Source organism: Amblyomma maculatum, chromosome 10 (assembly GCF_055883805.1).
Source record: "Amblyomma maculatum isolate TAMU_Amacu chromosome 10, ASM5588380v1, whole genome shotgun sequence".
NCBI classification, from domain to species: Eukaryota; Metazoa; Arthropoda; class Arachnida; order Ixodida; family Ixodidae; genus Amblyomma; species Amblyomma maculatum.
Genome location: NC_139353.1, coordinates 95,401,821 through 95,426,553, shown reverse-complemented (window position 1 = coordinate 95,426,553; position 24,733 = coordinate 95,401,821). Strand labels below are relative to the sequence as shown.

General features: G+C 45.3%; 1 protein-coding gene across 1 annotated transcript; it reads left to right on the top strand.

Annotated features, from left to right (window-relative positions):
• Window positions 1-3,783: 3,783 nt before the first annotated feature.
• On the top strand, window positions 3,784-24,125 carry LOC146177040 (glutamine synthetase-like). The gene is made up of 6 exons (XM_084581079.1): window positions 3,784-4,108; window positions 9,137-9,304; window positions 13,812-13,961; window positions 18,506-18,633; window positions 19,415-19,617; window positions 23,730-24,125. Exons 1-6 carry the CDS (start codon window positions 3,955-3,957, stop codon window positions 24,016-24,018), a joined length of 1,092 nt encoding a protein of 363 aa, XP_084437205.1. The 5' UTR covers window positions 3,784-3,954; the 3' UTR covers window positions 24,019-24,125.
• Window positions 24,126-24,733: the final 608 nt, after the last annotated feature.

The window sequence follows — 24,733 nt, the reverse complement described above, 5'->3', positions numbered from 1 at the left end:
GCAGGCCCTGCTTGATGTATTCAATGACGTGTGGCATTCAGGTGTCAAGCCGGACGCGTGGAAGCATTCTATTGTTGTTCCAATACCGAAGTCAGGTCATCATCCAGTACCTCTCTCGGTCCTTCGTCCAGTTTCCCTGACGCCAACAATCTGCAAGCTTTACGAAAATATACTCGCTTATCGTGGCGGTTAGAATCCCATGATTATTATCCAGAATCCCAAATCGGCTTCCGCACGCAAATAGGAATGGAAGACGGCCCTGCTACTTTGGCTGCCGACGGGCTTCACCACTGTCCGCACAGTCATCTTGTTAGAACCTTAATCGCTACAGATATAACAAAGGAAATATGATAAAATCCTTCACTAAGCCATTCTTGCCTCCCTACAAACTCTTGGTCTCCCGCAATGGTTTCTCCTCTCCGTACGTATTCATGGAAAGCTCTTTGGTCACTTCCCCTCAAACAGAGGAGTGCCCCAGGGCTCCGTTCTCGCCCCTACATTATTTATTATTTCACTTGTTTGAGCTCTAGACACCATCCCTTCTGTACGCATGCTTGCGTATGCCGATGATATAACCTTATGGCGCTGTCACCCAGATACGTCTGTCCATCAGGCGGCCGTCCAGCATGCGCTGGATGTATTGAAATTTCGCCTCCCACCTTTGGGTCTAACTCTTTCGCGTACAAAATCCTGATTCATTTGCATTGGAAATAAAGCTGGCTTACGGAAAGCTCCCACTATAACTTTTATTATAGATAATTCCCCGATTCCCCAGGCACAAACCGTTCGCATTCTTGGTCTTCTTCATTCCTCTGGTACGGGCACTCCGTGGCTGGCAGCCATCCGTAAGTCCGCTCATGCTACTCTAGGTCTGATTCGTCGCATAGCTATGCGCTCTGGCGGCGCGCGTGCTCACACGGCCCACCAGCTTGTTCGCTTTGTCCTCCACGCGCGTATAACCTAATAAGCACAGTTTCAACCTCTCACCCGCAGACAGTGGGACTCCCTTGAGGCCATCAATCGTGAGGCTATGTGTGCAATAACATGTCTCTCCCGTCTAACACCCATACCAGTACTTCAGGAGTACGCCCAGCTAAATACGCTCAGTGAACGCATTGATCAGCGGATGGCAAACAGAGCTCGCAAACAGTCTTTACAACTCCATCATTTAAAGACAATACCTCCATGGTCACACTGCCAGCTCACGGGAAATCGCCCCACTGCTTCCCCGTCGGTATCATCCGAACATCTGCCTGAAGGGCGCATATTATATACCGATGCATTACATACTGCAGAGCGAGGAGGTACTTCTGTGTATAGTCCCACTCATCTGCATCTGAACACTCACGTGACATATACCGTGGATACGTGCACCCCTCTGGCACTGGAACTTCAAGCCATTTATAATGTCCTTTATTCCCTTCCGCCGGTTCCTAACTTCACTGCAGTTCATCTTTACACACACTCTCTCACTGCCCTTAAACAGCGTAAGGCCGTTCGACGCACATTCCAAATAACACAGTCCTTTCATTTGCTCTGTTCAAAGTACCCATGCCCTGTACGCATACACTGGATTCGCGGCCATGCTCGCGATCCTCATATTATTCAAGTGGATGCTATGACGCACATAAACACATCAGGCGATCCATCACCTTCTCCTCTTCCCCCAGATCCGTTCCTGTTCCACGTTTCCTATTCCCAAGTTCTGCGCCAGCGAACACGCGTTCTCATTCCTCCGTGTTCGCACCCTCTCCCCCGTAATCTTACTCGGCAGGAGGAGGTATCAGACTATCAGTGCGCCGGATTCGGGCAGCGGCTGCTCTGACCCCATCTGTACGACATCGCTGGGCAGATCTGACAGGTGGCCTCACTGTGACACTGCACCTGAGATCTGTGATGTGCGTCACTTGTTGTGGACGTGTCCAGCAACGAGTCCAATTAGACAACGGCTACTCATGAAGGTGGGCTTGCGGTGGAACCGCGATTGTGATTACGGGAAGCGGACAATGGACAATCGCAACACCTCCAATCTCTGCGAATACCTTAGCGCTACTGGACTTCACTCCTTCTTTTAACTTCCTATCTCCTGCATCCCATTCCCCCTTTCTCAACTTATGCCTTGTTGTAAACATTTCGAGAAAAAAAAAACTCACTGAAGGCTGGAATTGATTACGTTGAAGGCAATTGCATAATGTAGCTGTTATTATACCGTCGCCTCCTGGCTGTTTTCACGGCTGGTTTTGCGGCTAATAAGAATCAAGAACATCGCATTAAGCAACCTAAAGAACCTAAAGGGGAACACACGCACTTGGAAAGCCGTTAGTAATTTTTATCAATGTTTTGATTTAAAAAGACCTTCAAAAATTGCAGTCACAGGTTTCGAACACAGGCTTTAGTACTCATATAAATCTAGTGTTGATCTATTGCGCCACAGAAGTGACTAGAATTTCGGCCTTTAATTTGCTCTTATTTGTTTTGATTCAATGCACTAAATATGGCGCGACAGACGCAGCTGCCATGATCAGCGGATTACTGTAAGCATTTTTAATCCAGCAAAATATTGTATTGCGTATGCATTTAAGTTTATGCACCGCATTGTATACTGAACAAAACATATGGCGTTATTGAGTCCCATTGTGTTGTGTAAAGTTTTACTGACGCACCCGGCACTTCCGTTGCTGTAGTTTTCGAAAAATGGCAATACGCCGCACCGCTGCCCGCTTCTTCTTCCTCATCCGTAAAAATACTGAGCATTTCAGCGGTGCCTACGCGTCCCTTATCGTTTTAGTGAAAACGAAATTCGAAAGATGAAGACTTTGTGTCGACTATACGACAGCTTAATTTGGTAACTCAAATAGACGTTTACCCCGTTCTGAGAATTGAGGAAACGCTGTAGTGCTTGCATCTTGCCAGCTATTTTTCTTCCATGGAGAGGCGTTCTGTCTACTGGCAAACTGCTGTCGATGAACGAGATCGCGAGAAAACCGCATTTGTCCCACCCGACGAACTATATTCACTGAAGGGCATCATAGCATTAGGCCCCTGTAACGCTCCTGCGAACTTTGGGCGCACGATGGACTCACTCCTCGGTGGCTTCAAAATAATAACATGCTTATGCCACTTAGATGATGTCGCCGTCGTTTTCTTCCCAATGTTTGCAAGCCACCTTCCCCGACCTTTTATCATCGTGGTCACCTTCCGTCGCTCAGGTCTTCAATTGAACTCCAAGAAATGCCCCCCCCCCCCAACCTGGGCTGGCTCAAAATTAAAATGTCCCGGACCACTTGATTCATGAAACTGGTGTGCATTCCGATCCTGATAATGTGTGGACCTTGATGAAGTATAATATTACAATTTTAATTGTACCTTCCGAGATCTCCAGTGAGACTTGGTAAACTAGACGAGAGGCTGCTTGATGACCGGTCAGAGCACAGAAATATTTATACTATCGTTATATCGTTTTCCTCTGTACTACCATATAGCTTCCCCAAATAGGGATGACCGAATGTTAGCGCAGAGCTATGTAGATATGTTCGAGAGCCGTTCAGGGGTTCGTTTCCTTGCATAAAGGCAAAATATACAAATTAAAATGCCTGGAAAGCGCCGACCAATGTTCAGAAAAATGTAGAGATAATAGAACCTATTTCGCTGGCTTCACGCAGCTGTAGCCGGGCTTACGCCGCCTATTAGGACACAGGTTGTGCTCCAGAAATAAACCGCAGCGGTAGGTAGGTCGTTTTCGTTGCGTAAGAGCGGCGTGCTTATTACAACGTTCCACCTGTTCCCCTCAGTGGGAGCTTCTCTAACCTACTTTGAGCTGACCAACACGGTTCTGCTCCCAAGCCTTTCCACAGCTTTCGAATTGCACAGAAAAGGCGATCTGTTTCAACGCACACAACTGGGAACAGCGTGATTTTCCCTTTCCGATAACGTTCGCTGCACTGAATTATTTAGATGGCAACTCCAAGGCCAGATATTTTCAAGAAGTATCTGGAACTCGAGCAACCAAATGACCAAGTCTTCTGCACGTACGTGTTCGTCGATGCGTCGATGGAGACTCTCCGGTCCAAGATGTTGGTCCTGAACTACGAACCGGTGTCTCCTACAGGTGATATCAGTACGGCTAATTTATGAACCTACTCTGAATCACGTGATTCGCTATCACTTAGTCGGAAGAGTAGAGGTAGGATTTCTGAAAGGGGCGACAATATGCATTTCTGACGAATGAAGGGTGCATTTTATAAGTTTCTGTGAAACAGTTTGGCTGAAGGGGATTTTGTACATCGCTAACTTGAATTGATTGTTAAATTTCGCCTATTTCATTAGGGCCAGTTTGCATAATATTTCTCTAAGTCATCCTTATTCGATCCCTTTGCTTTACAACATGTTCTTGCTGACTATCAATGTGACCTGCTAAAGTGCAGTGTCTAGGTGGCTACTGAATCCGAGGTAGTTTCATATATAAAAAAGGATTTGCGCAGAGGCTTATGAAGCAAAGGTCAATTGATTTTACAAGACATAAATAGTACGGGCATATAGATACTACAATATTTTCATTTGCTGCAGAGGGAAAAAATCTTGTTCGGTATCAAAATCGTTAAACAGCGTGGTGCTTGGTTTCAGTCTTGCTTTTTTGTCGCACAGTAAAAGAAGGGTTGCCTTCACTAGGCTGCAATGAGCGTAAAATTCACTTTTCATTGATGCTGTTCTTTTTTCTGTTTATCTTACGTCTACATTTACTCTTTTTAAGGAGACTGATGGTCACGAGCTTCACAGCAATCCATATTTCGAAATTTTACAAAGAAGTCGCTCCTGTTGACCGGTCGCGATGGCTTTTCGATGTTGAGCTCTAAACGTTGCCAGCAACAATATTCCGGTGGAAGCAAATTGCAAAATCTTTCTAGCGCGTATGTTTCTGTTTACGCAAAAGAACTACAGGTTGTAGGAATCGGTTCGGGGTAGACCACCACGGCAAATTTTCCTTAAATCTAATCAGATGACCGTGTTAATGGCACTAATTTCGTTTCGCATTTACGCTAAGTGGACAATAAAATAATGATTGCAGAGTAGGTTGTTGGATGGTTAAAGTTAACGGTTCTTCAAATCTAATCTTTATCATTTGAACTTCGCGGGGCAGCTGAAAACGAGCGAGCCGCAAATAGCTTGGCAGATTTCGCTCTGGTCAGTCACTGGTATGCACTGTTGCAAAATAAGGTGATATGCATGCCTGCTTGCATGTGACTCATACTGACTGAACTTGCATCAAAGTAAAACTTGTATAGAACAACTAAACGTATCTGCCGGTATAGTAAGTCGACTTGGTCAAAGCATACCGCTTCCATTTCTCGATAAGGCTATCGAGAAATCTTCTATGGCACTAAAGTAATTTTTACGCCCGCAGCTTTCCAACTTGCACAGTAATCATTGCCTCAGATTGCATCAGCTGTACTTGGTTAATTTAACGGCAGAAATATCAAACATCTGACTAGAAATATTGAACCACCGGCAGCTATAGCTTCAAAACATACTGCCAAATTACCGTTCTTCCATTCTAGTGGGTGCCTTCTACGCATTTAGCACTTTATAACGGATGGGCGTCAACGCCTGCTCCTTCAGAAAAGCCTGTGTCAGCACTGTTGTAGCCGGCACTGAGAGAAAAAAAAAGCAATGCCATTCCAGTATTTGAGAATAAATGCAAGCATATAAGGCTTTTTGTTACCCTTGTAGACCATTTTGAGTAGGCGGTGCTAGTGGAAATATTGAATAGTCTAAGTGCGGGTCACGAAACAGCACAGAACGCACCTCTGAGCACTGGTGCATGCGAATTGTATCGAGGAGCCAGTTTGGTTAATAGTCGTGCCGATAGATAATGCAACAGAAACTTTAACGGTTATTTTTGCGGTGGTGTACATCCTATGACGACGGCAGCATACTGGCACACTGGTGCAATGCTAGGTCAGGGCATGCCCAGCGTTGTCTGCCACCGCAAGCAACTGAAGCCAGGATACCGAGCCTTCGGCGCATTTCGGGCATGGAGGTCCAACTCCTCTTCTCGCAAGGAATTATCTACCTGCCCGCTGGCTAGGGCTGACGTACCTGGAGTCCGGCTAAATCACTCTCTTTTAGGCCTGCACCTGTCTCTCCAGGTCGTGTTCCAAACGACAGTAGCGACGTAGGCATGAAAGACGTTATCCTACCTCACCCCTGCCCATCATCCTCTTCTCTCAGCTCCTGGTCAGCATGAGTGGGGTTCCAACAATAGGCCAACATAAACCGCTACAAGTATCCCCTCCTCAAAATAGCATGTAGCAACACAGTACCGCCAAACTACTCACAATGCGCAGTCACCTAGCTCTTCCAATGCTGCCAGGAGTGCACATGCGTTGCTTACACTGCTGGACCGAGCGTAAATTCCTTCACGTTAATTGCAGACTTCGCTAACCATGGGAGTACGTAGGCAGTTGACGCATTCGCCAATCCAGCGGCAGCGCAGCGTGTAGGGACCACGAAAAGTGGTTTAGGTTCGTCGCCGTGTTTTCCTTTCGGTCTAGTATCATGTCCTCATTTAACGTCAGCGCGTGTTCTCCTTTCTTTCTGGCTCTAATATCCCTGGCGATGGGCCACCTACACAAACTTCAAGCATTTCGGGCTTACAAAAATAGAACTTATGCAACGGCCTATTTAAAATGCTGGTCTGAGCTGTCGCAGAAGAGTAGCGGCTGCTTTGCGCTGACGCTTGTTATATTTTCTGAGCCCTCGCTCCAACGTGGCCTCCGTAGCTTGAACGTCGTCCCATATGGCAGTCCGTAGTGTTGACGACCTGTTCTGAATCTGCATCTACATCGAGGCCTTCGTCGCCCAACGCACTGCTCTGCTGCTACATAGGTGATGGGAAGAGCTCGGGCCCGCCTGCGACCGTTACGCTGAGTCTCCTGAGTCTAACGAGCGTACTCCGTGTCACTCGCAGAACATTGGCTTGGCAGCTGCGACACCACTCAGGCGCCCTATTTTACCAAAGTAATTTTGTTTCTCCGGCCTCTCAAAGACGGAATCGTGAGTATCTTGCTGCTGACCACGTTCACTCGGTAGCTACAGCAACTGAGCGATGATGATACTAAGATACGGAGGTGGTAGCTGGAAAGCTAGGCCAGAAGGCAATGATAGCATGGCGGCATTCGTGTTAGCGGTAGAATATTTTGTGAGCATCTTCATATCTTTAAATTCAAACCATGAATAAAACAAAATGCCTTACCTACAACCAAAACGGCGAGTCTTTCAAGCGCTAAGTTAGGCTTAATCAAGGTAAACAAAACTTTCATTTTGTATATTCTGGCAAAACAGAGCTAAGCCACAGACAGTTTTGTTATTCTTTTCACTTTTTCCCTCTCTTTATCGGTGGCAACATCCTTGAATTTCCTGCCTCACTTCGTCATTTATTTCAGTTATCACCGATTGTTATTGTCTTATCCTGCTCTCCTGGCCTTTCGATTGGAGGCCTTAGACAAAGCCATGAGAAATATCGAGATGTACACTATATATAATGACTCATTCCGTAAGAGAATGGTCGGTGTATTATGCGACGTCGTCACCCGTTGCCCTAGTCACGTTGACCAAAGCTGTGAACTCGCGCAGCTTGTTTGAGATGGCAGGATGCAATGGCAATGAAACGCTCCGGCTCCCTGGTGTCACGAGTCAGAGAAACATGCTTGTTTTGCTAGGCCACGTAGGCGCGACCGTATGGCTTGGTTAAAGCGCGGCTTTATATGTTGGGTTTTCAGATTTTTCATACCATGTGGTAGGCTTGCAACTGTATGCTCATGAGTATGTGTGAAATAAGATAGACTGAAATTTAAAAAATTACTGCATAAGCGAATGGCAGAGTGCATGAAGACTAACAAGGACTCGCGAGGGAAGCCGCAGGGAGAAGGCATTAATAATGGCTGCGTTTGGGCGAGTTGGTATACCCTGTTGATCGAGAAAGCGCAATGAAAGTAAAGTGAAAGAGCTCTGGTACTATAGTCCTTGTTCTCACTTCGATTTCATGTTCTACATTGGCATCGTGAACGCCATAGTGAGAAAGCCTCAAAGGGAAGCTTAGATGCTCCCCTGTATTTAGATCTAGCACCTGAATACTAGCATATGCACTGAGGTGCATATAACTTACGCGCAATAATTAACCATAGAAACCATTTGGTTGAATCAAAACCAAATGCACACATGTCGTTATTTCCAGACTATTTCATTAAAATGTAATGCCTTAGCATTACCGCTGCGACTTTCGAAAAACATAGCTTCTATCCTCAGATTTGTGGCTGCGGAGCGGAGTGTGGTGAAATGTGGACAAGAGTGCAGTGTAGAAAAGCGACTCATTATGATCCGCCACATTTCTACAACCCTCACTTGTATGTAGAGGAGAAAGGGCGGGAGCCTATTAGAGAAATGGAGAGGGTAAGTGTATGAGCACATTCTACAGTACATGAGCCGCTGCGTCCACTCTTTCTGTGTCTGTAATTGTGAGACCCTGACATGGCGGGCACTTTTCGGACCAGGAAGGTGCCACCTCCAAGTTGCCTTCGGCGGATGCATATCTATCCGGGTGCCCACCGTCAAGGTGCAAGCGTATACCGACTTACGAAGCTACACCTACTTCCATACCACTTTCAACGAGCTCCGTCGATAGTTCTGAACCAGTTCTACTAATAAAAATATAAATTTATCCAATATTTAACAGAAAGAATTGCCCCAAATGTTCGTGTAGTTTTGTACTATACAAGTACAATGTACTGCGTACTGAACGTAAATGTCTCTTTCTCTGTACCGAACATACGTGTTTTTTTTTTTTCTTCTGACGTTTTCTTTGATGTTGTAATCTGCTGCCGTCAATGCTGCTCTGTAAAGGAAGCCAGGACTTCTCAAGCTGTCTATACAGATTTTTCCCAGGCTGTCCTCGCAGCACCAGTTGCGGAAATAAACCTTCAAACCATTCAGAACATTGCCACAAACCTGCCCATTTCACACACCCACGATCGAAGCAAACTCGGAGACAAAACGGTCGATCCAAATTAAAGCTTAGTGTAATGTCAACGCTTATATCGCCGCACGAATCCCCTTGACTGCGATTTTTCGTTCTTGTCAGAGTGCCCAGAAGCTTCCTTTTGCGGTAAAGGGACCCACCAGTGGCGAGACGCAGGGGAGGACTCGGAGCTTTGTCTCGTGCCAGTAGCTTTATTTCGAGATCCTTTCCTGTTGGGTCGGAACAAGTTGGTTCTATGTGAAGTTCTTAATGCGGACCGCAAACCAAACGGTAAGATGTTCATTCTTAACTCTTGGTTGCCGAAATTAATGCCATGTTTGACGAGTTGGTTTTGAAGTTTAGAGGTATCAGACCGTGTGTGCCAACGACGCCACGTGTGTGGTCCCTAAGGTATTACATGCTTGATACCGTACGTCCAGGTTGTATTTTATGCTGCGCTGAGTCTAGCTGCAGTGCATCGCTCCCCATGATGCACCCTCTCCCTCGCTGTGTGCAACCATACTTTTTGAATGCGCCTAATTACAGGAGAAAGCCTGCAGGACGAAATACCGCATCACGCCTGATTGAAAACCGTAAGCGAAATATGTTGCGTAAAAAAAGAGGGAAAAATGATTTCATGAAGACGTTAAAAAATGTACCGGCTCTAAATGCCACGGCGCGTATATAGAGCGCCGATGTCCGCCGCATTTCAACCGCACATCTCGATAGCAGAAAAAGCTGCAGCTGTGTTTCCAGACAGATTAAATTAGCGTAGAGCAAAAGAGACATATGAAAGTTTCGCCTTGATAGTATGTTTGAAAGTCATTGCTGTTTTTGTGTGCGCATGTCACTTCCCCCCTGTTTTAATTAAACATTTGTAGTAACGGCGGTGCCGGTTATGGTTTGGTCAAAGACCTTGATGCACTAGCAGAAAACGTTTTAACAGCCCTTTTCAGGCGGTAACGTATATGTTATTCCCAAGTCACGCGCACTATTCGATAGCGTAAATGTTTTACATTTAGTATTTTGTGTAAGATCTGGGATGGTGCCGTTCCGAATCTCAGTCAAACGCCTAGGCTTCGTCTCCATTCAGGCTTCTTTCTCTAATTTAAATATAAGTAGGATAATATGCGCAAATAAAAAAAAAAAGATTATTGAAGGCGGAATTACTTGCAATTCGAAAGTCAGTTTTTGCATAAACATATATAAAGAGTCCTGTTGATTTACGAAAAAACACACAGATTAGATGTGTTGCACTGCAAATAAGGAAGTAGCCACTCCTTACAATAAACCAACGCGACTAAGAGCGACGTACGCTGCTTTCTTGGAGAGATAGTTATGCAGCGTTTTTCTAGCTACGTAGCGGTGCTAAGATGGTGGCCAAGATCGAGTTACTGTTCTTAAATTTAATGTTTGCTTTATTGTTGCACAGAAAAGACACATAGAGCTAGCGTTTACATAAGCAACCAGAGCCTTAGCCAAGGCTATAGGTACGGACCCATTAGAACAATGAAACATTTCTAGACAGTTTATTTTGGCTGGAGCATATAAACGCTTCACTAAACACTGAGGTATACGTTTCTGATTTTGTCGTATTAGAGCGGGCGCAAGGTTGGAGTGGTTTTTAAGCTTCGATCTAATTGAGCCTGCACATTTCATCTTTGACAAATACTACTGTTCGAGGTTTTATAGGCATCTCATTATAGGTAGACAAAGATTACCAGTTATTAGCGTGTTTTGAAGCACTTGGAGCGGTTACAAGACGGAATAATTTAAGATACATTTGTGTTTATGATGGTGTTCCCCAAAATCTATGTTTGTAATCGCGAATTACGCCCAAAGACATGATGTCAGAGTGTCTATAGAGCTGGTCTCCGATAGGTGCCCGATACCATTTTTCTGGAGAGTAATGTGGGTGCGAGGTACGATTTCGAAGTGAGTTTAAGAAGCTTAGAAATAGTGAAATACGGAAAAATTAGACAACACGCAATGTTTAAACGATAATAGGTTTCTGCCCTTACGTTAATGTGCCGCACACGAAGTTAATTTCTTGACAAGCATTCTTATCTCAGGTACCTGATTACGGGATCGCTATAAAATATTTCCTAAATATACGCATCTCTTTGATCAATACGAAAGAAGCCAAGAACTACGGACTCCAACAGCAAAATGCATTTTTAGAACGAAAGCTTTGCTGCGCTCTTCTGCAGCTATTCGGTTGGTTGGTTGGGCAACATTTCTTTCCACCGGAAAAAGGCGTCTTCTTTCCCAGCCCCCGGCACGCAGGCCGGGGAGACGTGGAGCAGTGCACCCGCGGATTAGAGACTGGAAGCGTGCGTTTCATACCTCCTTGATGTGCCTACCAGCGCGCGGCCTCGCGCCGCTCGCTCCTTTATCGCACGTGGGGCGCGCGGAGCGGGGGCGCGCACTTCTGCTGCTTCGCTCCTTCTTCATCGCACACCTGCTTCTCCTTCACACATCTGGCAAACTTCATTTGCGCTGGTACAGAACTCCCCAAATATGTCATATAACAATGCCACACAGGCTTCAAGTTCCCTGTATTCCCTTTCCTGCCAACGCTGCTCATCTGGCTTTCCTCCTATGACCTACCCCTGAAATATGCCCTTGATCCCTTCGTGTCGTCTAGGATTGTAAGGACAGTTTACTCAGGGCTGAAGTACCTCTATAGATAGTTAGCAATAGTGATACGTATCCGCCTTAAGTACAAGTTCTGAACGATGTCGCTGAATGGTTAATAACTACGAAAACTTATGCGTTCAGATGTCTTAGGCGCTTTCGTGTAGTATTTACTCGGCTGTGGTGTCCTTGATGTTTTCAGACATGCATGGAGGAGTCAAGTTCTTTCGTTTTTTTCTTCCTATAGGTTTAGCCGTGTTAAACATTTTCACATTCTTTTGGTATTGTTGAATGTGGTATAACATGGTAATGACAGAGACATATGACTGCAAATTAGACGGAAAAACGACCACTTGCCGCCGTTGGAATCTGAGCAAACAACCTCCGAACTTGACGTCCGGTGCTCTTATCCACTGATCTATACTGATAGTTGTTCAATCCTCTGCTTTCTTACGGGTTTATGTGGGGCGCAACATATTCCTTGAGGGTGTTCTAGTGGCATCATTATGAAAAGGGGTCAACATGACACAGGGTAAGAAAGAGTTTTTGAGGCAGGCAAAGAGTCTCCGGTATAGGGTACACCCATAATAAATACCGAAGACACTAGAAGATGAAACAACAATCTCGAAAGCTTAGTTGGTAAGAAAATCATCATCACCATCATCATCATCATCATTATCACCAGCCGGACTATGCCCACTGCAGGGCGAAGGCCTCTCCCATATTCCTCCAATTCACCCGGTCCTGCGCTAGCATCATCCAATTAATCCGTGCGAACTTAACCGCATCCGTCCATCCCACTTGCTACCGCCCCCTGCTACCGTTTCCTTCCCTAGGAATAAAGTTTTTTACCCTTAGCGACCATTGGTTGTCCTCTCTTCGCACTACATGTCCTGCCTATTCCTATTTCTTCTTGATTTCCACTAAAATGTCATATAGAGTTATTTCTCTGACACAATCTGCGCGCTTCCTATTTCTTAATGTTACCCCTACCATTTTACATTCCATAGCCCTCTGCGTTGTTCTCCACTTAAGTAGGACCCTTTTTGTTAGCGTCCACGTTTCAGCCGCGTAGGTGAGTACAGGTAAGATGCAACTGTTGTATACTTTCCTCTTGAGCGAAACTGGTAAGCTGGTAGTCAATCTTCGAATACTTGCCAAATGCGCTCCATGCCAATCTTTTTCTCCTAGTTATTTGCCTTTTATGGTGAGGATCGGCAGTTACTACATGTCCTAAATAGACATATTCATCGACAACTTCCAGTGTTTGCTACGTGTTATGAACTGCTGTTCGTTCCGGAGGCTGTTGAACATTACCTTGGTCTTTTGCATATTGATTTTGGTAAGAGCACCAAATGAGAAATTCTGGGGTTGTGGGTTCGAACTCACCGGTGACGTTAGGTTGCTTTTCTTCTGGTATCTAGTAAATTTTATTTATTATTACAATCTTATTTTGCGTTGATAAACTCACCCAAAACACCCTATGCTTTCTGTAGATGTTGGCGCCATTCGTGTGTGTTTCATACCGAGCCCCTCGATTTTCCTTTCCTTGAAAAATGGACAGTTTTATGCCTGTAGTGAAATTATTTTGTCCCCGTTTGACTTGGAGGTTACAGCTACGCAACTGTTTGTTTTTATATGTAGTATTACATTGTTGCTTGATAACTCTTTAATCGCGATCTACAATGTTAAGTGCAATAACAGGCCGTTTCAAGGGTGTATATAACTTTTTTGCACGCAATAAAAGATAAGACAGTAAACTTTTTTTACATAGAAAAAAAAAGCGATCCGAGAAACGAACCAAGCTGTGATCCACTTTTATTCTTTTGAGTGCAGATTTTTATTCAGTTTATTTTACACTGAACGATATTATTTAAATTGCACCTGAGAAAATAACGTTGATTCTATGCAAATCACAGTCTGATTTTGATACAATGCCTTAATTTACTGTATTAATAGCTGGAAACATACCTTAAAATTAAAACCTACGCCATCTGGGAGATGAAGTGAAAGAAGAAAAGAGTAGATGATTTAAAAATGAATTACAAAAGAACAAATTCGATTTCACTGCTCCGGTTAGCCTTCACTTCTCCACCCTTCCTTTCTGCCTCTACTCTACATTGGTTAATTGCCCCAAATACATGAAGCTCTATTTCTTCAGAAAATAACACGCGCCATTCATGCTTGAAGACAATGGAAGAAGCGAAAGACCAAGAACCTTGGTTTGGCATCGAGCAAGAATACGTGCTTTTTGGGCGAGATGGAATTCCACTTGGGTGGACCGCAAAAGATCAGGAACTCGAGCCTTTGAGTAAGTACGCACTTTATTTTTTATGCCTGCGCCGGAAATCGGGCTGCTAAGTCGTAACAAAGACCAGCCACGATGAAACACATTAATATTGAGCATCAAATAAGGCGCAACTATAGAACGTAGTGTAAACTGTTATTATAAGCTCTCCTGGAACGGAGACCTTAATGCCGGCTGTATTAGTGCGGCGTAAACGTCATTAGATGTAATACCAAACAAACAATTTATGTATTTATTGAATACAGAAACAATTGCATTCCTTTTCGCTCAGTGGGCCAAATGCGAAGTATATGCTCTAGGTTGTCGCGCCATCTTTCGTGCAGCAGAGTAGATGAGATCAGAGAGCTATCTGTTGTAGCCGCGTGGTAGCGCCACAATGCCCATAAACACCGAAGAGAGAGGGACAGAACGAACTGAGCGACTGCAAGACCAAAATCCAATGGCTTTTCGGCAGCGGGAAAGCCCCAGAGGTAGCGCTCTAAAAGCAAGTGTGCTTTACTTGGGTGCACTGTGACAGATAATATATACAACGCGACTACATAGACTGGCCGAGAGTGTCATCTATTTGGTATTTGCGCTTTAACTGCGGTAAACATGAAACAATCCAACAGACCATGTAAATATTTCTACGAGGAAACAGCGTTGTGTAAGCCATGCCGTCTAGAGAGAGAATAAGCTTTAGTGGCCACAATAGGCACTTGTATTCAAAGTAGTACTTCCTACCTACTATATGTCGGCATCGAAAAACCAAACAAACGGTTTTAAACAATTTCTTTTGTGGCTTGCAACTGCCCGGATTACTAGTCAACACTATAGAAATCCATCCTGTCTACACAATTAAGTTACTTGTACAGGAGCAAGACGCAATCTTTCGAGCCGAAATTCCCTGCAGGTCATGATAATGCCTAACATGCTGAAATTAGAGCGTATTACGTGCTTAATCGGTACGTTAAGTATCATCTGGGAGTATAGGTAACAACTAAACTGCCACCGTGAAAATGGCGTACAATATTGCCCCCTACATTCCTGCTGTAGAGTGTTGGTTTTTCATCTTATAACAAAGAAAAATGCTACCTTTCTAATAGAGTTGAGCACTAGGGTGTTGCATGCGGATCATTACCGCATTAAATGCACACCTGTCTGCAATTCGTTAGACTCCATTGTAGCGCTCACGGGGCGAAAAATCTTCAAGTCACCAGCAAACTCCACTTGAAGATTAGGCATAAAAATAATATTCAGAATGAAGATTCAAAGGGCGGAATATTTAGGAAAGAATAATTTGAGCATCAAATATTATTGCTGGAACTAACCCGGTTGGAATTCTTGGGTTAGCTGAACCGAAGAGTTGAACTCCTTGCCTGCTGCTTGGGATGTCGATTTTCACTGCGGAGCTTTTAGACAAACCTATTTTTTTGGATCTGCGGTTTCTAAGTGATTCACGTGAAACCCGGCAAACTGCATTACGTGAGTGCGCGTTTTATTCTGCATATTGTGTGCAAGCAGCTTGGTGTTCCATGAAACGAGACCGGAACTTTATACATAACGAATTCCTTGGTCTCGTGACAGACCAGCGCTTGAAGCACAGCAGAAACAGCTGTAATGTGGACTCGCTAGTAAGATATTTGCTTCTGGACACAAGTAGTGGCCAATATTAGGTATCCAGCTCTTTAGTTTTCCAGAGTATGAATGATTCATATCTTTTTATGTTTTGAGGGTATATATAGAGGAATAAATGCATTTCAGCCGTTATTCATGGCGGCATGTTCAAACCGCCGACCACCAAGCCCGTAATCGCGCGCCACAGAGCGCACGCCGACCACTGAGGGCTGTGCTTTTTGGAACAGAGGAACAAGTGGCGCCATCAAATAGGCATTTACTGCTGTAATAACAAAAACGCCAGCTCGCAATAAAATAACCTAACGAATTGAGGTAGTCCGATTCATCAGCAAGGTTACCAGCGACTCCAAAGCCGGACGGGGCAGGCGAGATGGTGGGATGAGTCCTCATGAGGCTAACACCTAGCTGGCCAGAGTGGAGCCCCTGCTTTTCGCATGCCATGAGGTCAGCGCGAAATTTCGAATTTGCTTCGAGATCTGCATTTGGAAGTGTGCAGTTTTACACATTAGGGTGAAGTTTGCGATTACCTGTATAATACGTGATAAAACTGTGAGCAGCTGCAGTGGCTGAATAAAAAATTATGGGACACTTTGGGGACCTGTTGTTCCTCTGGCAGATAAGGCCGCATTTGCCACATGCAAATTCCGGCGAAAGAAGAGTAGCATGGCCTAAATATTGATATGATGCAATACAACTTACAACTCACCAGGTCATTTGGTTGCAAATGTTTGCTAAGGTTACGGAACTTGATTTTTTTGTTTTTTTTATGCATCATTTATAAACATTATATAGTCCTTTACGTACGCAGATGCTGATGCCAGAACGTTTCGCAATGAACTTTAAACATAGCTGTTACCCTTGTAGGTGATTTTGATTGTTTTATGGCAAGAGAATTAAATTCTGGATGCCTTTTCTTGCCTTTTCTTCAAACTGTTTATTAACAATTGCACTAGTAAATAGTGCTACACGTGCCCGTACTCCTCGGAGTCCATCTTTATTCTCTTCTCGGTCGACTTAGTCGCCATGATTGCTTATACTTCGTCAGGGTGGCCAGACGACTCCTCTTTTTTCCGCTGAGCTCGTTCGCTGCGCATGTTTGGTGGCTGCTCGCTGACATCATTACATTATATATTTATACATTTATATGTAAAAATGTGTCGTTTTCTGAGCTTCTTTGCACTACGACTTCCATTCTTACTTTAGTGACGTTTGTGTTGCATTGTTGTGGTCACTGCATTGTACAAGTGCCTTCTCTTATTGTATCTTACGTACCCTTTTGTAGCTGTGACGAGATGCGATGTAAATTCTTTTAAGGCCTATCTGATCCCTTTTGTGTTCATTAGAAGTGCTATACTTCGGACCATTGATATGCGCGATATCAGCGATAACATACTGCAATATTTCAAAGTTGCAATTTTCATACAGCGCGAATGGAGCTGGAACATTTGGGTAACCCCTAATTCATCAATGTCACTTGTTTATGCATAGTTTGAAATTTATTTCGAAGTTGATTATGGTGTTTAGAGCAGGAAATGCTGATGGGAGGTTCACTGGAGCACCTGGACCGGGACTAACAAATATGCAACAAATGACCTGCAACGCGCATATAAGTGACACGCTTTAGAATTTGTTTTCGTAATGCTGCAAACCTGGACAAGGTGCTGCGAAGCAAGCACGACAAGGTCGGTATCAGAGGGAAAGAGAACATGGTTTGTCATTTAGTCACCGTTTCACTAGATCTCAAGAGATGAACTGAAGCCGCGAATCAGGAGTTGAATAGGAGAGGCCGTACAACCATTTCAAAGGCGTATGATGGCTCCTCAATCAAACTATACCCTAATCATCGCGAACATGGTTCAACGTGCTCCCGATCAAGCTCCAGCAGTCGGAAACGACTAAAAGGCATGTTCAAGGCTGAGAGATACGGCGACGCCGAGTCGAAGGTTATACTGTCCCGAGATCATGAAGCAAAACGAACCAAAATGTCAGGCCGAAACATATTTTTGACACCACACGAGGCCCTCTCGATTGATGGTGCTGTGTGCTGAAAAGCAAACAAAACCAAAACAAAACTATGACAACAGCGACGAGGCTAACTTGTGCATGAAACAACATCGAAAAAGAGTCTCCCTGCTGACGCATCGCTGCGGGCTCTGCTCTCGCTAGCGAGGCGATGTCTCGAGGAAACGTATCCCACCAGCTGGTGCTTCGTGCTTTACTGGAGTATATTTCTTATCCTAAACCCTTAGCTCGAAACCTTGCTGCTCAGTCGGACGACCTTCGATTTTTTAGCTAATTTACTGCTAGACGGCATTGTTATCACAGCCTGTTCGCTGCCGGCATGTTTCGTTGCTTTGTTCCAAAGAGCACGGCCTGCCATGGTCGGCTTGCGGCTCCGTAGTGTGAGCAATCACGGGTTTGAATAGTACCTGCTCTGCGCAGCTCGCAGCTGGAGATAGAGCTTCGTATAGTGGGCTGGGCGAAATGGGTCCGCGAAGCACGAATGTTCCCGGCCATCTACAGCGGATCGAGGGCCCATCGTCATCCTGCTCCCTCTCTCCTCCCTTGCTTGATTCTTACAGGAATCAATAATGTTACCTCAGTTCAGTTCAGTCGTTCAGTCGTGTCCGACTCTTCGTGACCCTATTGACCATGTCACGCCACGCTTTCCAGTCTCTCACTATCTTCCTAACATCACATAACTTCATCTGCAGTGCCCCGAGGATGCCATCTAACCATCGCGTTCGCTGCCTACCCCTTCTCCGGCGACCCTCAACCTTTCCCAACATCAAATCTTTCTCCAGCGACTCCTCTCTTCTCATCAGATGTTACCTACCTACCTCGAATTAGCGGCGAAATGCATTTACCTCTCTATTACGACCTTACAAGGTATTTATTTTGTTCTTTTGAATCATGTATCCACTACACAGAGACCTACTTCTATGCTGTTGGAACCGGAAACACCGCTGGCCGACAGGTAGCTGATGCACATATCAAGGCATGCTCTTACGCCGGCGTCAAGCTGTATGGCTCCAACGCAGAGGCGGTTCTTTCTCAGGTAAAGCCTGTGCCGTTTCCAAGTTACGTGCTGTAGATTTTGCACTGGTTTATATTGCCATTTCTTGACACGGATTGACCGACTGAAAGACTAGACATCAAAAATGTGATGCTCCTACATGCGCCTCGTTTGGACCAGTTGATAGAATTGTATAAGTACCAACAATACCAAGAACTGACCTTAGCGTAGGCATTTTCAATGAGATGTAATTGAACGATGCATTCGTAAAATAAGTTTTAATCCAGTAAATTCAGTCTCCTTACAAGTACGTCGGGTTAGCTCAATTCATTGTTACCGCTTGTCGCGTTCCCATTCATATCTGGGACGCCTTGTTACCTCTCCTTTCATAAATTGCACTCCCTATGAGGATTAGTAAATTACCTATTGAGTGCATTAGTAAAGCGGTGTCTGTTTTGGACAATGCCACATTGAGTGATAAACAAATAAGATAACATGGCGTGAAACCACTGCGCGCAATACTCTAAGATAGATGGTGAATGGGCATCCGCTCAATGGTCCTCACTGTAATGCCTAGGCCACTGTAGATTGTTTGTAAAATAGATGTAAAAATAAATAACCCGATAAATATTGACATTTTAAAAGAAAATGAAGACATAAACAAATGCATTGCTTAATTTAAAAAGCGGATGTTGGAAATGAGAGTCTCGTGTTTTCTTCTGTAATGAACCACGTAGATGTGTATGTTGTCTCAGGTGGTCCATAAGCAATAAGTTGTTCATTATCTAAATCTATCCTGAGCATCCGCGTTTTTTTTTTTAAGTGGGAGTACCAGATTGGGCCGCTACCCGGCGTCGAGGCGGGCGACCACCTTTGGATTTCCCGCTACATCTTGCAGCGAGTGGCTGAAGACTTCGACGTCGTGGTCAGCTTTGATCCGCGGCCTTACCAAGATAAACGCATTCCTGGCTCCGCAGGCCACGTCAACTTCAGCACCAAGGCCTCAAGAGCTGAAGGCGGTCTGGAGTAAGACTTCATCTGCTATATTCACCGCGACAGATAGCACGTATTTACCGGACCATTAGATTAAAGCAGCTACGAGAATGAGAACAAGATGGAGTGCATTTGGCCGGAACTCACAGTCACGAATACGAACTTATTAGTGTTTCATAGTAGAAAATTTCATATCAGTTACATCTTGTCACTATTCACCCGTGGGGCCCTAAGCGTAGTAGCCAACGCTTACATTCAGCTGGGAACTGCGAAGCCAGATATTGAAAGTCTAACCCTTAAAGGCAGGAAGAGAACAAGAGGTGACCAAGAAAGTATTAATTACTTATTTGTTTATTTTTGGATGACCCTATAACACTGCATTACGGAAGGGGAGATATGTAACAAAGCAAGATACAATCATACGTGTAACAAATATCACAATACCTCTTGGCAATACATGACAGCAGCACACAATTTGAGCTCAATTCTCAGCTCACAGGACTGCCATTGACATTACGCGTAGTTTTAAAACTAATCACAGAAGGAACCACGAAGGGGAAAAAAAAAACTTAAGTGTTGAATGGTAAACAGAAACGTCATTGGATAATATATAAGCCTCGAATACAGGCAAATTATTCCATTCTTCCACCGTTTTGGGAAAGACCAATGTTTAAAAGAATTAGTTTTACATTGAAATAGTTTAACCTTATTTGGGTGGCTTCTTTGCGATACATAGCTTACAGGTTGAAGGTCATTGACTTTTGTGATACCATTACAATCATGAAATGTATTGTGCAATAACTCAGGACGGATATTGTTATAGGTGTTTTTAAGAGCCGCGCATCAAGACGCGTGCCCTGAGGAAGGCGCGGGTAGAAATATCCAGAAGCCAGACTGCTTGTATCGCTAGCGGGAATCAAACCAGCTCTAAACGCTGTACGCGGGGAGAGCATTTACGCCACTCTTTCCCTTCCCGTTTTTTTCCTATGCAGGCAGGTTCCAGCACATGCCGTAGAGAAGACGCTCATGGTAACGGGGAACACGTGGGACACTGCTTTGAGGAATCGTCGCACTCCTACTTCTCTTATGAAGCCTGCAATGCGGCATAAGGGCACAACAATGTCTTGTTTGTGTTTCTGAAGTCCATAGTAGTTCGCAGGCTTCTGAACCCGAAACGGTCATCTGAGCTGGGGGTCTGAGGGGGTGCCACGTGGCTTTCAAAAGCGCGCCGACGCTTTTGTAGACGGCTCAATACTCGATGAGGAGGGAGACGAGGACGGCGACTCGTTTTCCGCTGTCGCGGCTGGTGATGGAAGGGGCTCCTCATCATTGGAGATAATGACAGTCATCCTTTGCGGTCGCGCGTGATCCGCATGTTTGTTCCACAGCGTTCCCTCTTTAAGCTCTGCCTGAAGAGACGAAGAGCTTGAAGGAGAACGGATGATACTGGAAATGCAAGTTGGGCCTTTTCGGAAGTTTCGAATAAAGACGCGCTCCCCTGCTGGAGGAAAAATATATTTCTTTCGTTGCTGTCGGGGCAAAGCTTTTGCCTTAATTTCTTGAACTCCATGTGTGCTCCCACGTCGGGATCCAATCGTTGAATGGGAATTTGCAGCTGCCTGCCCACAGAAAGTTCTGCATAAGGGATCCTGTAAACGCGTGTGGCGTTGTTCTGTAAGCGCGTAGGACCCTGTCAATGTTCTGGAAGTCTTCAGGCGCTGTTTTTTTTTTTCAACTTTTCGTAAATATTTTCACGATGCGCTCAGTTCCTCTGTTGGACGCTGAGTGGTATCGCGAAGGACGCCGTAGATATGAACTTTCCAGAGTTAAAATATCCGCAGGCTTGGTCGCTGCGTCGAGCTCTGCAGGAAGAGGTAAACGGCTTACCAAGTAGGCGTTATCAGGGCTGGTAAGTTACCCGACAACTCTGACTTCATTTAGGTCGAGCTACATCCAGGTCGAGCATGCTGATCCGGTTTTCCCCGAGGAAAGTAGGACAGGAGTCAGGTGCTATAAACAATGGCAATGTAGCCTCTGTTCTCGCAAACTGCACTGGCACGGTCGCCTTGCCTCTAACAGGTGTAACCCGTCCGCAGTAACTCTTTAACATTACGTATGGAGTATATACTGGGAGTTTAAGAAATCGCTGTTGGAATGCTGTTTCACCTATGACTCAGACATTGGCTCGCGTGCACATCTCCATTTGAAGATATCTGCCTGCAGCTTGAAACACTAATAGAAACGGTGGAAATATTTCCTCCATGTTCGTCTCCCACGTTTTGTAGACCTGCGGCTTAGTAGCAGAAAATTTCCCAGTGTCTTCAAGGCTGTGCACTGACTGCTTTTGTCGCCTTTCCTTTGTGTGCTTACTTGAAAGTTCTTCTCTTTCATGTCTGCACTTTTCGGAGACAGGCATACTCTTGCTAAATACCCTCTCTTGCCGCACGTGTTGCAGCGCAATTTGGCATGCTGGCATATTGTTTCGTAATGTGTCTTTCCACAGAGATAACTTATTATCGGTGTCATCTGCGCTCGCATAGCAGTGTAAACAGTCTGAGCTTCGACCATATCCTGCTTTTGCATCAACATGCTTTGGTTAGTTCTGGCAGTCTACATCGCAACAAGGACCTTGGCTGCTGACTCGAAAGTCAGCTTCGGCTCTTCAAGCTGACGCCGCTTCTTTGGTGCGTCGTTAATGCCACAAACGGATCTGTCCCGAAGCATTTCAGTAAGAATGGGTCCGTACTCACAGTTCGCCAATAGCTTTCTCAGTGATGCTGTGCAATTTCTGACTGATTCATCTGGCTGGCGATGCCAACGGTTGAACGTGAAGCGGCACATCACCACGGAAGCCTTCGGGAATTAAGTAGCTGGAGAGTACGCTGAATATCTCGTCGACTGAGACTTGGTCGCGCGTCTTGGGCGTCACCAGACTTCGTAGCAAGGAGTATGTGTTGGGTCCGCAGCATGTCATAAACACAGATTTTTGCGTTTCCTCTCGGATGCTGTCAACGTCGGAAAACCGCTTCACTCGCTCCAGGCACTCGGTCCGAGCTGCGCCTTCCCCGTGGAACGGTTCCAATACTCCGTATGTTGGCATAGTTGCAGAGAATGTAATGCAACGGCGTAAAACTCACGGATCATCGCCAAAATTGTTATGAGTGTTTGTAAGAGCCGAGCCTCAATACGCCTATGCGTGGGTTAGCAATAAGCCTTGAGGAGGGCGCGGGTAGAGGCACGTACCCAGAAAGCAGACTCACATCGCACAGCGCTAGCGGGAGGCAAATTGGCCTTCCTCGCTGTGTGTTATGAAAGCGTTTATTCCAGTCTTTTCTTTCCCGCTTCTTCCTACCGCAGACTGGTTCGAGTGCCGTAAAGAAGATGCTTATGGTAATGTAGAACACATGCGACGCTGCTCTGAGGAATGGTCACAGAGACATTTTCTTTATATGGCTAAGCGCTCGCCATCGGAAGCTTGGCACAAGTAATAGTGATTTATAACACAATTACTTAAAACAAAACATTTTGTTGGCCGGTTCACTGGCACAGCCATGCTAGGGATTTCCACCTCGCCACCAGCCGGATGACACCCTGTCGACAGTTTCTGATCGATATCGTGTATGGACATGTTCGCCCATTTAGCCTTCTGATTCTTGAGTTGTTTGCATGACGCCAGCGTTGTGTATGTCATAAAAATATTTACCCGATTACAGTTAGAAATATTTTACGTGTATTTTAACTGATCACAGTGGACAAGTGCACTCTGGTAAAGTAATAATTGCAGAAAACTGATCGGTAACTATTGGGTTACTTTCCGTCTAACTTTTATTGCCATGAAACAAATTTACCCGTACGAAAGAGTGAAGTGTAGTGCGGATTGATTGACATTTCAATACACATTGTTAATTCTCAATAGGAGCCATGTTTTAAAAAGTTGTCTGAACTTTGGACATTTAATCGCAAAGAGACGAGTCGCTAATTGAACCGTTTCAACGATACACTGAAGGGAATAGCCACATGAAGTATGCGCACCTTTCGGGTCAGCTCCTACACGATACTTTGTAGATAGCAGTGCTAACGTCAACTTCATCACTCAGTTAACTTTGTCACTAAGGGGAAAATATTATATTTTTTTGTTATCTCAGGTGGATCATAAATGCTCTGGAGAAGCTAAAGGTCAAGAACGACTATCACCTTACCGTCTACGATCCGAGAAGCAGCCAGCCTAACCAGGAGCGTCTAAATTCTGGTACGCTGACGACGCCGACTCGAGACTTTGTTGCTGGCTTCAGCTCCAAGTTGGTGTGCGTTCGTGTGCCGAGAATTACAGTGGAGCGCGGCAGAGGGTACTTCGAAGACCGCAGGCCTGGCGCCAACGTGGAGCCGTACAGGGCCACGCAAGCCCTCGTCGAGACACTGTGCTTAGCGAGCTGATGATTTACACGACCTGCTTTGCTCTTCATGTGTCCTGAAAGGCTGCATTGCGTCGGAAAATGAGGAATGCGAATGAAAATAAACTAGGCGATGAAAGCAACTTGAAACTCCAGAAGCATCTCTTTATTGATGTATGCGGTTTGCAGCGTTAAGCCGGAACCGCATGGCGCGATTTAGGGCGCGATAGCCGCGCGGATGGTGAGACGCGCGCGTCATTCTGACGCGTTCCCACTAGTTCCCACTACGAAATCGCGCCGCCGCGTGGTTCTACGCTTCGTAGAAAAAAACGCCTCACGCGGCGCGTCCACTGACGTCACGGCCGGCGTCCGCCAATTAGCGTGCAGTCACGTGTCATTTTGGTTGTTTGGTTTGCCAACAGATGGCTCTGCTCTCCGCGCATCTCGGCAGAACCTTTTTGACGGAACTGCCTGCTGGCCTGGGATGAACAGCGTAACGACAAAACACCAGCCCTATATGCATCACTTCCCCCTTGGGAGATGCCAGTAGTCACACGCGTCCATCGCCGACCTATAAACCGCGATTTTGTCATTCCCCGGGAGCTCCTAGCTGCCCATCACCGACAAGAGCGAATCCCCGATACGACTGACATATACACCGACGCATCCATTACAAGCGAATTCGCATCTATGGCCTGGGTATGCGATGACAACCCTTCCCTTTCAGGCGCTTATGCCTGCCATCTACCTCAGGGTAC